General features: G+C 37.6%; 1 protein-coding gene across 1 annotated transcript in view; it reads left to right on the forward strand.

Annotated features, from left to right (window-relative positions):
- Window positions 1-14,524, forward strand: part of KIAA1468 (KIAA1468 ortholog) — a 74,079-nt gene extending 59,555 nt beyond the window's left edge. The window contains exons 25-29 of the mRNA XM_009326695.1: window positions 4-115; window positions 1,059-1,175; window positions 2,249-2,337; window positions 7,080-7,150; window positions 14,152-14,524. Coding sequence (XP_009324970.1) covers window positions 4-115; window positions 1,059-1,175; window positions 2,249-2,337; window positions 7,080-7,150; window positions 14,152-14,272 — 510 coding nt within the window. The 3' untranslated portion in view covers window positions 14,273-14,524. The remainder of the gene's footprint in view (window positions 1-3; window positions 116-1,058; window positions 1,176-2,248; window positions 2,338-7,079; window positions 7,151-14,151) is intronic.
- The last annotated feature ends 3,004 nt before the right edge of the window (window positions 14,525-17,528 follow it).

Below are 17,528 nucleotides of genomic sequence, written 5' to 3' on the forward strand. Positions count from 1 at the left end.
CAGGCATCTTTCCTGGAGGACCCTCAATATCAAGACCAACATTCTCTACATACAGAAATCATAAAAACATTCGGAAGAGTTGGACCTAATGCTGAGCCCAGATTTAGAGACGAATGTAAGTTGCATCAGTGGGAAGATGCAGTCTTCCTTTTTCTGTCCCAAAGCTATTAGTATGCTGGTTATATATTCTTTTGTCTTTGCAAGAAGTTTGATGAAAACTCTTGTTTTCAGAGTTTGATATGACCCAGTATTTAAGACTTTGCTAATATAATTTTCACTTTACCTAACATTGGTGTGTATATAGAACACCAGCACATGATGATGAATGATTTCAGGGCTGGAGGGGAGTGGTCACTTTGCTGTAGAGCAAATTTGAAGTTTTCTTTTTTTTAATTACTTGACTTGTAAATTGCCTTCATCTCCCCCTCTCCCCCATTGCTTCACACCCTGCTGGCATATAAATTTCAAGTATTCCACACATCTTAAATGTAAGTGCATCCCAGATTAACAAAACAGCTTTTTTCCATGGACCTGAAATGTAAAGCACATAAAAGAGCAAAATCAATTGTTAGACTGTCTTAAAGATGCTTCTAAACAAAACATGAGGAGCTATCATGCCTCCCAACTGCAGGTGTCTAGTTTAACAGGCTAAACTCATTAGATAGGCTTCCTCTTTAGTCAGTGAAGATTTCTCACGACATGCAAATCTCTGTCACTAGCTTATCAACTGTATCTATAAAATAGAAGCATATTTTAGACAGCTTTAGCAGCAGGAGAGTAATAATGTTGCAAAATACTTTCTGTAAACTGTTACTATTTCAAAGGTACTCTGAGGTACCTTTTTATTTTAGATAGTGTTACAACAGTTTTATTTCAAATTTGAGTTTATCAGTGAAATCCGCAAGGGCAGTCCCATCAAAAGCCATTATTTGCAGTTCTTATTCCACACTGATGTGTGATGCTTCAGATGCCTGTGATTGCTTTCTGTAGACTTGCTTAGCATTAAACAGTTGCTAAGTGGCAATTTCAAATACTTATTCCAGTATTTACTTTTACAGTTGTTATTCCACACTTGCACAAGTTAGCCTTGGTCAACAACCAGCAGTCTGTGGATTCGAAGAGACTGGATATCGCTACCCACCTGTTTGAGGCCTACAGTGCTCTTTCCTGTTGCTGTATCTTTTTTTAGGGGAAGTTTACCTGTTAATTGGTGGAGGAGAAGATTAATACAGTTAAGCTGTTAATACTCTGGTGGGCGGGGGGAAGATTAATACTTGAGAAATAACTAAGTTTGTCTTTGAATGTGTGATGTAAAACATGATCTGCTCAGTGTAAAGAGGAGGTTTTCACAAAAAAAAAAAAAAAAAAAAAAAAAAAAAAAAAAAACAGGTGCCTACCAAAGCCGCTCTGTCACTCCCCTCCTCAGCAGGACAGAGGGGGAAGAACATAAGATGGAGAAAACCTTGTGGGTCAAGATAAAGGCAGTTTAATAAAGCAAAAGCAAAGGCTGTGCACAGAAGCAAAGGAAAATAAGCAGCAGACAATGTCCACCCACTTCCCGGGAAGCAGGGCTTCAATACGTATAGCAGTTGCTCCAGAAGACAAATGTTGTAATAACGAATGCCCCGCCCTCCTTCCTCCTTTCTCTTAGCTTTTATTACTGAGCTGACATCATATGGTATGGAATACCCCTTTGGTCAGTTTGGGTCACCTGTCCTGGCTATGTCCTCTCCCAAGATCTTCCCCACTCCTAGCCTACTGGGTGAGGCAGGGGGAATGTTGGAGAGACAGCCTTGACGCTGTGCGAGCACTGCTCAGCAGTAGCCAAAACACTGGTGTGTTATCATCACCTTTTCTAGCTACCAATACAAAGCACAGCACTATGAGGGCTGCTATGGGGAAAATTAACTCCGTCTCAGCCAGACCCAATACAGTGGAACGGATAGATACTTTAAAAAAAAAAAAAAAAAGAAAGCTAGAAAAACAAAGCCCTTGATCTTAACCAGTAAATTAAGGAAAAAATATGAAAAGAATAGTATGGAGGTATGAAATATATGGAGTTAAATATGTTTAAGATCTTTTTTCTTTTTTATTAGCCATGAAGTGCCAAATGCTGCTCTGTTTTCTTGGGTTTTGCTGCTGTAACTTGTCCCTGTGTTCAGTAAAATAACCTTATCAGAATAGAGAAAAAAAAATTGTATAATTTCAGAAGACAATCCTTATAATACCTTAACAACCTGGTTTTTAGTTATTTCAGAGGATTTAATGGTCAATCACTTTTTACCAGGACTTAAGTGTTTACGAACTGACATGGAACATCTCTCGCCAGAACATGAGGTGAGCAGCTATGTTTACTAACTGAGTACGAGATGCAGGTGGCAGTAAAAGTTGAAATGTAATGGTATTTAAAACTAAAAATTAAGGAGAGCTACTCATAAGTGGTATCAAAACATAGCATTGAGGGTTTTTTTGGTAAGGAATAGGTCACGTGATTTAAAAAACAGTAAAATCTTTTACAATGTATTTCTAAGCCAAGGACCTCTGCAGAGAAATATTCAACTGTCAGAAATGGATGTAGAAACATAGACCTTTGTAGACTGAAGAAAAAGGAAATGGTTTTTACCATCCGTTTCTTCATCAAAACAAGGATACTCTAAAATCAATGGCCACAATATATCCAAGGAAATGCAGATGAAAATTGGTGGAGTGCAGGAGAGAAATGAGGGGCAAGGATGAGGAAAGTATAGTCCTGAAATACATGGGATGCACTTCATATCTGGAGTACTGTGTCCAGTTCTGGGCTCCCCAGTACAGAAGCATGGACCTACTGGAGAGAGTCCAGCGAAGGGCCATGAAGATGATAATGGAACTGGAGCATCTCTCATAGGAGGAGAGGCTGAGAGAGCTCGGACTGAAGAAGGATGTGGCTCAGGGGGGGGTCTTACCAGTGTGAATAAATACCTGAAGAGAAGGCTGCAAAGAGGATGGAGCCAGGCTGTTCTCAGTGGTGCCCAGTGACAGGCCCAGAGGCAGTGGGCACAAACTGAAACACAGGAGGTTCCCTCTGAACATCAGGAGATACTTTTTCTACTGTGAGGGTGACTGAGTACTGGCACAGGTTGCCCAGAGAGGTTGTGGAGTCTCCATCCAGGGAGATACTCAGAAGCCATCTGGACATGGTCCTGGGCAACTGGCTGCAGGTGGCCCTGCTTGAGCAGAGGGTTGGACCAGATGACCTCCAGAGGTCCCTGCCGAGCTCAATCATTCTGTGATTCTGTGAATTGTAAAAAGCAGATTATAATAAGCAGACAGGACAACATGGGAGCTAACAAGATCTTCTCTGGTAGAAGGAGCTTACAGAAAGTAGCAAAAGAGAAGAGTTAGCAGGAGAAGCTGACTTGAGAAACTTTAAAATCTTGGCCATATGTCTATGCACTTCTTTGTAAATACTTGAAGAGGATGAACACTAACAGAGATTGAAACATATAGATATTAAGTCAGTAGCTGAAAACAAGAGACAGTTTAGTTGCATGTTGGGAAAATCTTGATAGTATGAACATTTCAAGTGATGGAGGAAAAGATTTAATCAAAATGTACAAAGGAACATCTTTCTGGTTTTTGAAGGGTAATACTGCACTTTCATGGATTACTTTGTACTTGAGAAAAGTAATTACTTTTCCTTATGTTTGCCAAAGTGACTTAATTGAGACGACTATATTCTAGGAGTTCTAAGTTCTTATACTTGGTAATAAAGTCCCTTCTTCCAGTTATATTTTCAGTCTAATAGCCTGTAGTCTTATTCTTTTGTTTTCTGTATATTATTATATTATTTTATATAATTTACAATATGTGGAACTGGAGGTGAATTAATTTGAGCAACTTTCAGACCTAAAAGGAAAGAATCTGACTTCAGAGGACTGAGTCAGAAGGGACAGTACTGACCTGAGCATCAGTCAAAGGCAACAGAATTGTACTTCCTTACCACAGGCAGCACTGGAGGAGATCTGGCATTGTTGATACTCTGTATTCAGAGTGAGCTGGGAGATATATTGTGTTTTGGGAAGTCTAAGAATATATCTGAAAGCTGCAGTAGGCAAAAGTTGGATTTAGTTTAATTTTCTTTGTTCTATCATATACGCTAATGGGATAACTGATACAAATACTAATACTTTAATTTTGTATAGCAGTTAGTGCAACATACTGAAGGACATAGTCAGTTCAAAAGATGCCCTGAATTAGAACAGAAGAGCTTATTTGATTGACTTTGAGTCTTGTAGCCAGAGAAAGAACTGAGGGCTTAAATAGGATTAAAAATAAATAAATAAATAAAGACTGCTCTCAATCCTTCTTCACCACCGTCTGCATTGCATCACTGTGATTAATTGTCTTCAGGCATGATGCCAAGTGCTTTATTTTTTTAGCCAGAGAGAAACATAAATTTAAAAATATTTACTCCTGGTCCAGTGAGTTAGAAAACTCATTACAGCTTTTACAGTAGAAATGGAAATCCGGTGCTTACTCAGTTCCTTGCTGCAACAGGATGTTTGTAGGCACCCATGATAGAGACCTCTGAGGCCCAGTTAGTTCTGGTGTCTGTCTTTCAAGCCTTCTGTCTTAAAATTATGTTTTCTGAAGTAAATGTAATTTACTGTTTCAAATAGTTAGACATTTGCATAAACAGAATTAACCCTTTTCTCATTATTTTGGTCACTGTGGTGCTATTCATGATTCAAATGGCAAATCAGTTACAAAACCACATTTTCTCATTCACAGAGCCTTAGCTCTTGTGGCTTTAACATCAGTACAGAGTTTATGCTCATCTTGGAAATGTAACATTTGTGGAATTGGCTTCTGATCCTGTCAGGCAGCGTTTACCACTTACTCCTCATACTTGCTTTCCTTTCATTCATATAAAAAAAGTGCAATTTGGGCATTTAAGCCAGTCTCTCATCTCTAAAATAAACATTTCACCTTGTGCAGACATTCCAGATACTTTGCCAGCATCTCTAATTCCATGTCAAGGCCCTTCTTCCTCCTTCTCCACTTGCCTTCTATTTCTTTTCAAAATAATTGGATTTTGAGTTGCATGATAGTGACATATAATCAGTACTTGATAAAAATACTTAGTCCATCTGCAGTATTGTTTATAATACTTAAGCACACGTTAGGTCTCTTAAACGTCTCTCTATTTAGAGTTACATCTCTAAAATACCTCTCTTAAAGGAGGCCTACATGATTTCATAGTCAGTCCTATGACCAAACAAAGAGAACCCAAGGGAGTAAGTGTAAGCAGTATGTGCAATATCATAATGTAAAATTGCCATATGATACTATATTTATACCTTTTCTCTGTTTCACCCTGAACTTTAAGACAAATTAATTTGGGGAAGAGGGAAGAATTGCTCCAAGAATTATGCAGCCTTCCTGGAAGGAGCTGTGCAATGGATGAGGGCTCCATCCCAGTATTCAAATGATTCTGAGTCCTTGCTGAATTATTCTTCCCCTTGATCAAGACTTCATATTGTTGATATTTGGAACATCTAGATTCAGATAGATGTACAAAAATGTAGAAGTGCTCCAATACACAGGTAGAAATGCTAAGTAACAAAAATTTGGCTGCTGTACTTAGAAATTCCAGTTTTCTTTTGATGCAGAAAGAAAAGCTTGCTTTTTCACCGCAATTCTGAATGCATTTCTCTTGTACCTCTGTCCTCTTGAGTTTAAGTACTTGCATAATGTTTTATGCAAATGAAGGACAGCAAATTTAGCAGTAAGAGTTGTAGTCCTGTTGGACTCGTCCGGAGGTTTGAATGCTGCTTTGTGAAACATTAAAGGGTATATAACACCTGCTACCCAAACTGTTTCAAATGTTGAAGTAATACTTTTGGAGAAATAGAGTGAACAGTGGCACAGATCTGCACACTGGGCCACATCTTATCAGTGTAATAAATGGTTTCAAAGGATATTTTGTGCTGCAGCTGTCTAATAGGGATTTGACAGAAACCAGCTTTTTTTATGTATATAAATACACTTTAAAATAGTTATCACTTGGTAGTAACCGTTAGTGACTGGTCTGTATTTTAGAGATTTAAATTAGTTTTTTTCTTTATTGTATATATTCAGGGTTTGGTAAGACACTACTAATTTTAGTTGCTTGTAGCTTTGAGATTTAAGTTTAGTGTCTCAAAGAAAGTGCTCTGAGCTGTGAGCAGAGAAAGTTTCCATTTATGCAGTGGGTACATGTATATGTTTATAGTTTCACACTCTGCATTGCAACTAAGTGTTTCAAATGCTTTTGTCCTAATGTGTTAAAATAGTACTGTTGTGGGCAGGGCAGGGACTTATATACCTGTCCATTGAATTGTATGATTTCTTTCAAAGCCTGCTATTGGGAAACATTCCTTTGTTTTTGGTACGCTGGAGAAATGTAAAATGTCGAGGGGGGTGTGTTTTTAGTCTTAAATATTCTGCAGAAACCCTTAACTCTGCAATTGCTTAAGTAAAGAAAAAAAGCCTTGATTCATAGAAACCCTGGAAGACACCAGTGAAATGATGCCAAGTTTGCTTTAGCACTTTGTTTCCATTAAGATGTTGTCTCAGGATGCCATTGCACTTTTTTCTTTTCTTTCCTTGCTTTTTCTTTCAAGCATAATGTTGGTAAAGATATGAATTTTAAAAGGTACTTGAAAACTCTCTAAAGGGAAATAGAGGGAGGATTAATGTATGTCAAAGGTAATTGCTAATAAATAAAAGTATTGTTTGAACAAAGGAAGATAAGGTGGTGTGTCACAGAAGTGAGTTTGCTTTAGCTCTATTTTAAAAAGCCAGGGGGAGCAGAAAGGAGTCTTGAACTCTTGTAACTATTTCAAAAATATTTTCTTCCTTAAAGTATTTTGAATGGTTTTGTTGTTTCTAGCCACAAGGCATTATCAGATAGCTGGAATTTAAATGCACTTGAAAAACAGAGAAACTTTTTAAACAGTTCTGGTAATGTCAGAATTAGTTGCAGAGCAGATTTCGTATGAAGTGTTAATGCAAAAGAAAAAATGTCATGTATATCTCTTCCTTATGTGTCTTAGGTTATTTTAAGCTCCATGATAAAAGAGTGTGAACAGAAAGTGGAAAACAAGACCGTCCAAGAACCGCAGGGGTAAGACTTCTACTTCTCTTTTTCTGTGCCTCCAGATTAATGTTCTGCAGAGTCTATTCCATAACAGTGTCCAAGGCTTGTGACCAGAAATCCCGCACTGACATATTCTGTATTTGAAAGAAGATTTTAGGAACTTTAATTCAGTTTGTGGTTGTTTTTGTCTCCAGTGTAAAACACAGGACAACACATTTTTATTTGTATCATGGGAAAACAAGAATGTCATTGCTATGTTACTTTCTTCTTTATTTTTTATCCATTTAAAGCAGTAATTGAATTTCTGTCCTGAATCTGAGAAAGCAGGGAGTGCTTGGCCTAAGTGCCTGGAGCAACACATGTGGCACGCACCTTGCAATCCTCTTTCACGGGGGTGGCCTGCAGGCTGAAGGAATTGTTCTGGTCATGGTAATAACCTGCTCCAGGCTGCTGTCTTTGCTTGCATGTGACTACTGCACACGAGAACAGTTTTTCCAGTGTATAAACCCACCTACCTGTGTGAATACACTGTTTAGTAAATATGTTGGCTTTAGGAAAACGCCACCTATGTTGCACTTCAGTAAAACACCCATTCTACAAATGCACAGTAAACCCAGCTCTCCAGTGAGGCATCAGACACACGGTGTATATGCATCAATTCGCCTCAGGTGGCAGAGGTGGTATCCTATGTGTGTGTGTCTCTCCTGATAACAAAAGAAGCTAACAGACCCACAAATTTGGAAAGCTAAGCATCATTATGATGAGGTGTACGTGTTCTTTTGCCTGCTTGTTGCCTGGAATGGCATACCAGCAGGTAACTTCTCATGGATTATTTTATAACTTAATAAATCCTTAGCAGTGTTGCCAGGAAGAGTTTGAGAAGAAACAGTAGGTATCTGAAAAAGAGAAACTGTCCTCAGTCCTGATACCTTGCCATAAGAATCAAGACAATTACTGAAACTTGTTTATGTCATGCTTCCATATCTGTAACAAATTGATAGAATTTACTTCTTGAAAGGGCTCAGGTGAAATCCTGGAAGCAACTGGTAGAGAACAACTGAAATAGGAAAGGTGTACAAGAGTTTAACAGAAGAGACATGGTGTGGAAAAAGAGTCAGTCTCTCATGCACCAAATAAAATATCTCAGGCTTTACTAGTGGTAATTAGCCTGTTTACTGGTGTAGTTGATAATTAATGGAGTGTGGTAAGAACTGAATCCGTTTGAGACATGAGCATCAGGTCAACTCTTAAAGGTGTACTAGCAATGAACTTTAGACTTTGGAAGTGAAATAATTTTAAGACTAAAAATGTCCAGGTTCTACAACAAATCACATCCATAGTGTATCTGTTCTAATAAGGTAGTTGGTTCTGTCTAGTTATATAGAAGTCCTGTCTAAGGGAGAAGAAATACAAAGCCTTTAAGATCTGAAGAATGCACTGTTGGTCACCTTCTTTCCTCTTTTCCTTTTCATGTGGCAGTATTACGAAGTAGGGACTGTACTGACTAAGTGTATTCCAGTTGAATGGCGATTTTCACGATGGAATAGGTATTTCATATTAGTTATTCACAGAATAAGAACAGGTTTATAGGAATTAATCACTCCACGGGCATATTCCTTGCTTGCAACATAAATAGCCAGTCAGTCAGGAACCAAAAAATGCATGTGTTCATGCTGCTGTTTCTTTCCCAGGGCTTCACTATGTTACGTCTTCAAGCTTTGTACTTTTGCCCTTATCCTTTCTGCCTTCTCTTAAATGGAGCTTTCTAGCATGCATACCTGTGTGTGTCCCCCAATAGCCATACTCTGAATGCCCATCCCCTTCCTCTATCCTTCAGATTCTTCAGCAGTTGTGTATTAGCTTTTTATTTTTAAAGAATGGTGAATGCTTAGCTTGCCTTCAGCTATATTAAAGGTTGGCACTTAAGCCAGCTATTTCCTTAGAAAACAACCTACCAGTAATGATTCCTGGCAAGATAGAAACTTGCTGGTTGCCCCATTAGACCCATTCTACTTTTTGCAAGTAAATATTAGTTTTATCAAGGTCTTCCCTGTACTATGTACCTTACGTAGTAGATACCCGATAGGTAATTGTGATAAGGCAGAATTAACAGCCAAACTCTTTGCAGATCTGATGCCAAGCAATTGCTGTAGACTTTCACCAACCAACCTGTGCAAGGACATCCCTCCACATAAGCAATGATTTAGTATTTTGACTAACAAGTTGCTTCATTAGAATAGAATCAGTTGCATACATGGGCATCTATTACTTCACAAATATTTCCCCTGCCTGGGTTTTATGGGCTCTTTTTTTTTTTTTTTAATCTACAGACTAATCAATATTATATTTTCATTTTAATTCTTTGTGCAATAAAAAAGCCACGACCTCAGATTTTGGCTATGTAAAGAAAAAAAAAAGCAGTATAAGACAAGACTTTTATGTCTGAGAAACATTTTTTGAAGCAAATTGATTTATCACTTCTTGAGCAACTTCTTGACAGCCTTTTAGGAGAGATCATTAGAAAATAGGAAATTGATTCCTTCTCAGGCAAACATATTGTGAAAGAATTTTTTTTCTCTCCCAGAATGCAGCAAATGTACGCAATATCAAACTGGTTTCTTTAAAGAACGCCATTAACCTTAACCTGAAGGTTTTTTATCTTACCTGCATTAACTGAACTGTGAAACCTAAGGTTATGAAACAAAATCCCTTGGCTAGCTCTTCCTAGTTCTCAAGTGGTAGTCTTCAGTTGGACGTGATTTTTATTTTTTTTAAACGTGTGCTTTTGCCTCTCTCAAATATTTTAACCTGTTTCGTTCATCAAAGCTGTTCTCTGCATGGCTAGAGTTTGAGTGATCAACTTTTATTTCATGTAGGGTTTAGACTTACCTTGCTTTAGCTTATATCAGTGCGGACATGTTAACCTAAATGTAAGAGGTCTGTATTACTTAAAATCCCTCTTATGAAAATATTTTGAAATCACAGTTAGTCCTATTAAGCCATTGCAGAAACAGATAAATGCAAATATGGTACAACATCCAGTGTATTTTCTTTTAGAATGCAACTGCTGAAAACTGTAAGATCTGAAAAGGATAAGTCTTCGCAATGTGTTGCTTCATTCTTTAATTAGCCATCCCCTTTCTTATTCAAAATCAGGCTATGGTTGCTGTCTTATACTGTACAAAATTAACACAAAATATTTTACCACTGAAGAAATGACCTTTTCACATACATGAATATCTCCTTTTTCTTGCTAAGCCCTTGCCAATTTCAGTTCCTAATTTCGGTGTTAAATATATATTTGACGAAGGATTTAAATGCAACTAGGAGATAAATTACTGATTTTTGTTAACATGAGAATGCATGCACAAACATAAAACTGGATGCAAAAGCAATCATAAGATGCTGTTGGTTATCTTGTCTCTGCCCCTTACTGTTAGAAAAGGTTGGTCAAATAATACGGGGTCACAGAAATAGTTTTTTTTAAAAAAAAGATTAAACTTTGTCTTCTTAAATATTGGATAGCCACTTTTGTTAAACATTTTCTTTAGCAATTAACAAGGTATTTCAATCTTGGGTAACAACTTATGTTACAAACTGATTTTTATAAGATGTCCAGCATGAATGTTTGTATTGGCCTAAAGCTTCCCCATAAAACAGGCAGAACTCCATGTAGCATGTAATTCATCTAGACACTGGTCAAAAGTTTGATGTTTAGACATTATTTTTGTTTGTGGGTTTGTTTGTTGGTGCTGCTTTTTTTAAAATAATGAGTAAATGCAAGGACTTTTCTATAGGACTACTTGTTTCAAACAAGATATGTTATTGTCTTGTTGGTTTCGCTGATTATTTTTTTTTAAAGACATGAGACTCAAATTATTTGATTTCATATTGCTTTTATTATTATGTTTAGATGTTCAATTTGTATAGTAATTGAAGTACTTTTGGGGCATACTTAAACTTTTAAGTGTTGTGGATCATCTTTCTATTTACAGTAACATAATATTAGAAATCATGAACTTCTAGACACTCCAGTTCTTAATTTTTAATTTTTAACATCAGATGGTTGATATCCCCCAAAACTGTTTTGGAAGTCAAGTGAACATTTTCTGGTCTTCCTCAAACTTATTCAGGATCATTAGAATAATGGCAGCACCGTTTGCTTAAAACTACAGGTTTTTCACCAGTTGCTAGGCTTTCTTTTCTGAAATGAGCAATTTTATTTTCTTAATGTTGCTAATGCTTGGAACGTACTATATTTCTCAAATCCTTTTCCCTAGTTACACACAACTCCAGGATACATCATAGGCTGGAATAGCTTCTTGTTGTTAACCAGCTGATAGCGAGTATAAGCTGTTACTTACATAATTTATATGCCCTTGCTTTATCATGAAATCAAGGGAAATTGCACAAGAAATCCATCTTACGGTAGTAGTAACTTACCTGCTAAGTTTTATCAACTGAAAATATGCGATTCCCTAGTTGACTGTAGATGTTTAATCAAGCCAAAGATGTCTGGCTATGTGATTGTGCCTGAAAGAAACATTTCACTTTAAAAGTTTATAAATCATTTCAAAACAGCTATATATCTTCATCACTGGCTGCTAAATAGAATAAAAATATTATCATTTTTAAAATACCAATTTTAATCAGGTGTTGTCTAAAAAGAGATATAACCTGAGAACGATTTTCAAAATTTTAAACTTTACTAAAAATTCAGACATCATATTTTCAATAAAATGATGCTTAAACACTAAATATTAGATAATGAGGAACTTTACAGAGCTTTCAGAACATACCAACTAATAATAAGATTTAAAATGAGATGATTGAATTGAGTAACCTGTTCCATTAATAGGAGATGTACTGAAAAAAATACCAAAGAGTATGTTTTGTGATACTCTTAGGTACGCTATGTGAGGCACACCTAAAGCCCCTTCAAGGATCTAGGTCCATTAGGCACAGTGGAAACGCAGAAGGCAGGGAGTCACTTCAGCTTAAAAAGTGTAAGGGATGGGGCATACATTTGAGGGGATTTAGTTATGATGCAAGTAAGGTATCTGTAAATCCACAGTACAGCTTTAGCGAGAAGCTTCCCTTTTGTTTTTTCAAGTACTCTGTTTAAAAAGAACCAGAATTTGTTACCACTAAGCACCTTTCTTTGTGGTATGACATGGGAAAAAATACTGAATGCATCCCTGCTACCTTTGAAGAAATAATTCAAATTCCGTTGAAGCAATTTGGAGTTAACTTTAACTCGACCTGCCTTGATGCAAAAGTGTCTTAACAGAACTTTTTATAACCGTGCAGACTGAAAAGTCAGTTCCTGGAAGCTGGCCTGTGCCAGTAAGATAGATCTTGTGATCTTAGGTATAATTTTGAAATGCAGAGTCCATGCTGAGCTCACAAGTGAGAATTTCACTGATAGTGTTTTGTAATATTGGCCCTGTCTAATGTTGAAAAATGTTTGCCATTTTAACTAGAAATATAGGAAGTATGGAATATTTATTAATACTCCTGCTCTCATACATTTGCCTTGTTGCACTCTGTCTAGAGACAGATTACTCCTACTATGCTAAACAGTTACATATATCTGAAGTTGAGCTCACTGATATGTTGTAAATTAAAACAAAAAAAAAATCAGTTAATTTTGCAGCATTGGGATAATTTCTTAACACGTTGTTCGAAGATGTTTGTCATGGTTTAACCTCAGTCGGCAACTGAGCACCACACAGCCGCTCGCTCATTTGCGCACGCACACACCCACACACACCCACAGTGGGATGGGGGAGAGAATTGGAAGAGCACAAGTGAGAAAAACTCATGGGTTGAGATAAAAACAGTTTAATAATTGAAATAAAATAAAATAGTAATAATAATAATAATAATAGAATATACAAAATAAGCGATGCACAATGCAATTGCTCACCACCCACCAACCGATGCCCAGCCCAAGCAGCAGTCACTGCCCTCGGCCAACTCCCCCCAGTTTATGTACTGAGCATGACGAGCATGGGGAGCTGAAAAGTCCTTGACTAGTGTAAGCACTACATGGCAACAACTAAAACATGGGTGTGTTATCAACAATATTCTCATTCTAAATCCAAAACACAGCACTGTACCAGCTACTAGGAAAGAAATTAACTCTATCCCTGCCGAAACCAGGACAATGTTGTAGCATCTTGTAGGTTCAGCATTGATTGGGTTGCTCCTTCTAGTCGAGTTTGTGGGAAAATTGTGGACTCTCCGTTGTCTTCTCTAGTACGTATGAAGTAGGAACACTCAAGCAAAGGTAATAGGAGTCACATTCACAACAACTAGAAGGAGAAAGCTCTTTACCCAGCGAGGGGTGGACCTAGTAGGATTCAGTGCCCCAGGTTGGGGTTTACAAGAAATTTACAAGGGGATCAAGGGAAAGCTGAACAAATAATAGAAAGTAAAGATTCATTGGGAGTTACTAGATTGACAGTCCACACCAATTTTAAACTCTGCTCAGGTGGAAATATTTGGAAAATAAGAGGGTTGGAAATTAAGGAGAGAGGTCGCTGTTTTGTACTTACCTTGCTGCTGCTCTTCCCTACATGTCTGCTAATGGTCATTGTTGGAGGCAGGGTACTTGGGCTAGTTAGATCCTTGGTCTGAACCAGTACCGTTGTTCTTATATTAAATAAACAAGGACTGACATTTCCAGTGAGAAGGTAAATTCGATCTTTCACAGAGGTATTTGTCACTAGAGCAATTGCCAAATAGCTAACGAATGCTAATGTGGTGACTTCTAAAGGTAGTAAAAACTAGTGCGCACAAAAATATTTTGCAACTTTTCACTAGGACTGTGAGGGCACGATAATTCATTTAACAGTGTGTATTTGGGCTTGGTGGTGATGGTTTTTCAGTTCTTCTTGATGGACTGGTCTTTTGTGATCTTGAAACCTCTAAAATGCAAAGACAATTCAGTTGCTTATTAAATAACAGCACAGTGTTCTTTTTTTCTTTGTAGCCTTATGTCACTACATTTTTTACTTTCCTAGCTCAATGTCGATTGCAGCGAGCCTTGTGAGTGAAGATACAAAGACCAAGTTTTTGAACAAAATGGGCCAGCTGACTACATCAGGTGCAATGTTGGCTAATGTGTTTCAGAGGAAGAAGTAAGATGGGAAAAGGAACTCCCAGCTAACACTAAGATGGACCTCACAGAGACTGGTTCCTGTACTTGAAGTACTTGCCTTTTAATTTCTTCTGTCTTATGTTCTTGTAGTATAATTTTATTCTAACCTCCAAAGATATTTGCACTGCTTTTGAATATCGCTGTGTATCTGTTAATTTTGGGTTAACTGTGGTTGATATAAAACTGAAATCATAGTCTGTACCAAGTCCCTGTTCTGTGTTCTTGTCTTTCCAGCATAATTTTTTTTTATATAGTGGAAGGGGGTTTTTTTATTTTCTGACAGGATATCAGCAAATATCTGTATTATACATGGAGCTATTATGATGGTACTTAAAATAATGTAAATTTGAAGTCATTGTCATGAAGTAATAAAAGTGGAGATTACTTATGTATTTAAATTATGAAAGAGTAATGCAGATTTTTTATTATGTTTCTAAAAAGAAGAGGAAGAGCCACCAGCATTTGTCTGTGCTTCTAGGGTTGTTTTTGTAAGTATTGTGCATCTTGAATCCAGAGGAATTGCAGTATCTAATGTATGAGACTCTTGCTGCACTGCATCAGTCTGCAAGGAATGCTCATGTTTCAGCTGCTTTATGCTGACATTGTAAATGCTGTACAAAGTCCTTCAGATAAAATTCTCGCATCTGCTGTGGTTTTTTGAGGGATGTTTTCTTCCGTTGGGGTTTTTGTTTTATTTTAAAGCACTTTAACAACCAGTCTACGCATCCAGAGGCACATCCACTAAGTAAAGGAAAAACATGATAAATTAATAAATGTTAACATATGTATAAGCTACTACACAGGGGTCCCAGTACAGTTCTGCAGGCAGAGGAACCTTATGCAGGAGAAAGAGTGCTTTCATCTTGCACTCAGTGTGCAGTTCTGTGTACTGTGAAAGCTAAAATTAAGGTATTTTGTTGTTTAGATTGAATCTCAGTTCAAATTTAATTTCAGAGTATTTGAAATTATGTTAAGAGAGTTTGACATGCAGTTTCTTTAAAATGTTAAGTAGACTGCATACATACTTTATAAAACTGGCATTGCAAGGAGTATCTTCAACAACTACCAAATATTTTGGTTAGCAAGGAAGCATTAACAACTAAATTCTTTTATTCTTATACAGCACTTTTTTTTCCCTTCTTTATGTCAGTGTAAGCTTCTGAAAGTAAAACTCAAGTGCATGCATGAACTGGTATGAGGTAGCAAAATATAAAAGCTCAGGCATTCTCTGACACGGTACCATTCAGTTGGAAGTATTAACATCTTTGAGGACAGGGGAAGCAAAAGGAGTGAGGGAGGAAAGTATTCACTTCTGAAAGAATATGGATGGAGTAGCACTTCAGGTATTGCCCTTAGACGGAAATACTGGAGATAATTTGAGGCTTCTAACTGCTTCGTGTCTGTGCCTGTTGGCTCTGCATATACAGTTGCCTGCCATGTTTGTGTTGTGACAGGGCCTGCTGCACACTCGCACACTGTCGGTCCCTTCACACTGCACTGATGAAACATTTTTCTTGAGATTACAGACAGCTCCATGCCTTCGTGTTGCTTGTTACCATGAAAGTATACTTTTAGCAGACTGACTGTGAAACGGAGACATTCCTGAGGAATGGGAAGTGGGTGACATTCCTCTCTATTGTTCTGTTGTCAATAAAAAGTTTTGTATACCTGCCTTGTCTTGTTACTTCTAGTCTTTTCCAAAAAAGATTATCGCATCAAAACAGCTGTTACAGGAGAGAGGTCTGATGCGCAGAAATTCTTTAGCCTTAACTTTTTTTACATAGCAGGTGGTAGACTGAACTTGCTAAATTTCCTCTCTCTATGTGCCTGTATCACTCTGGCTTCTAGTCATGTGGCTTTATTGCCATTTTCATGCAGGGTCTCCTCCTGTCCTGTGTCACACCTGTGCCCCCCCCCCCCCCCCCCCCCTTGTATGTCTGTTCCAGTAGTTGCAGTGCCAGAGATAGCTCCATAGCTGTGAGACCAAAATGACTTCTTTATGGTTAAACTTCCACTTTCCAAAGCAGGGCAGCTGCCTGTGAGAGTGGCTCCTAGCCCACACTGAACTTCAGCCAGTGTTTGGAAACCTGCTAATCGGCACAAGCCAAAAAACTTGACAGCAATTTAACTATGGATAATCGTACTCTTGATAATTGAGACTCTTTAGTTTGATAGTGTAAATGTAGCATCTTTGCCCAGCTAGGTACAGGCTCTCCAGCCCCTTGCAAAGTTTAGCTTTTGCTAGTCAGCATTTTACTTCATACCGGTTGATCCAAGGAGGAATTTGAGTGAGAATCCCAGGAAGACCGGCACAGTAACTACTGAGGTTAAAAAAACTCTGTGTAGGCAACAAACCTTATGCAGGTTGTCTTCAGGAGTTTTGCCTCCTAAATTTCAGGTCTCTGTTAGTATATGTTGGTTGAGGGAGTTTTTTGAAGTGTTTATTAGTTTACCAGATATTGACAGATTTTCAAGAAGATGGCAAGAAGTTGTTCTGTGTGGGTTTGGGGGATGTTTTGGGTTTTTTTTTCTTTTTCCTCCTATCTATGGCACTGTAGCATTCAGGATTGGGAAAGAAAAGAGGGAAGTCTTTAAAGAAAAGAATTTCCGGAATATTTTAAATTAACTTTTTTTTCTTCCTGTTATTATGCAAAACAAGTTAAGTGAACCTTTTGGGAGAAAATGCTTCATTAAAAGACGACAGTTGGATATCCAGCATGGAAAGCAATTAATCCCCAAAGGGTTATCTTCAATTGCTTATGACTTTGCCTAAGTAAGGATTCTGTAAAAAAACAAAAGTGTTGGCTTTCTTAGTTCTGCTTGAACTTCTACAACTTGTTGGCTTTAAACAGGGGATGTGTTGAAGGTCTCTTGCTGCCCCTAGTGAAATTTCAGAATCTTAGTATCTTTCTTTGAAGGATTGACTCTTGTGCTCTGTAGCGAAGGTGATCAGTGGGCTGAAGGTACATGGCTGCCTGAATGAGTGTTCATGATCTAAATGTGTTTTCTGTAGATTAAACGTAAGGCTGACATGTTATGCATATAGTTTGTTCGAAAGAGACTGTTTTCTAAAACTATAAATGAGGCAAATTACTCTTTTCCTGTCTTCTAATCAAGGTGAATAAAGGGAGCTCCTTAAGAAAAGCTGCACATTCTTCTTCTGTCAGTCTCCTCCCACTCCCCTTTCACACCAGGAAGAGAAAAAAACACTGCTATTGCTGTACGTAAAAGTATGTTCTG

This window comes from Pygoscelis adeliae, unplaced genomic scaffold (genome assembly GCF_000699105.1).
Source record: "Pygoscelis adeliae isolate BGI_AS28 unplaced genomic scaffold, ASM69910v1 Scaffold6, whole genome shotgun sequence".
Lineage (NCBI taxonomy): Eukaryota > Metazoa > Chordata > Aves > Sphenisciformes > Spheniscidae > Pygoscelis > Pygoscelis adeliae.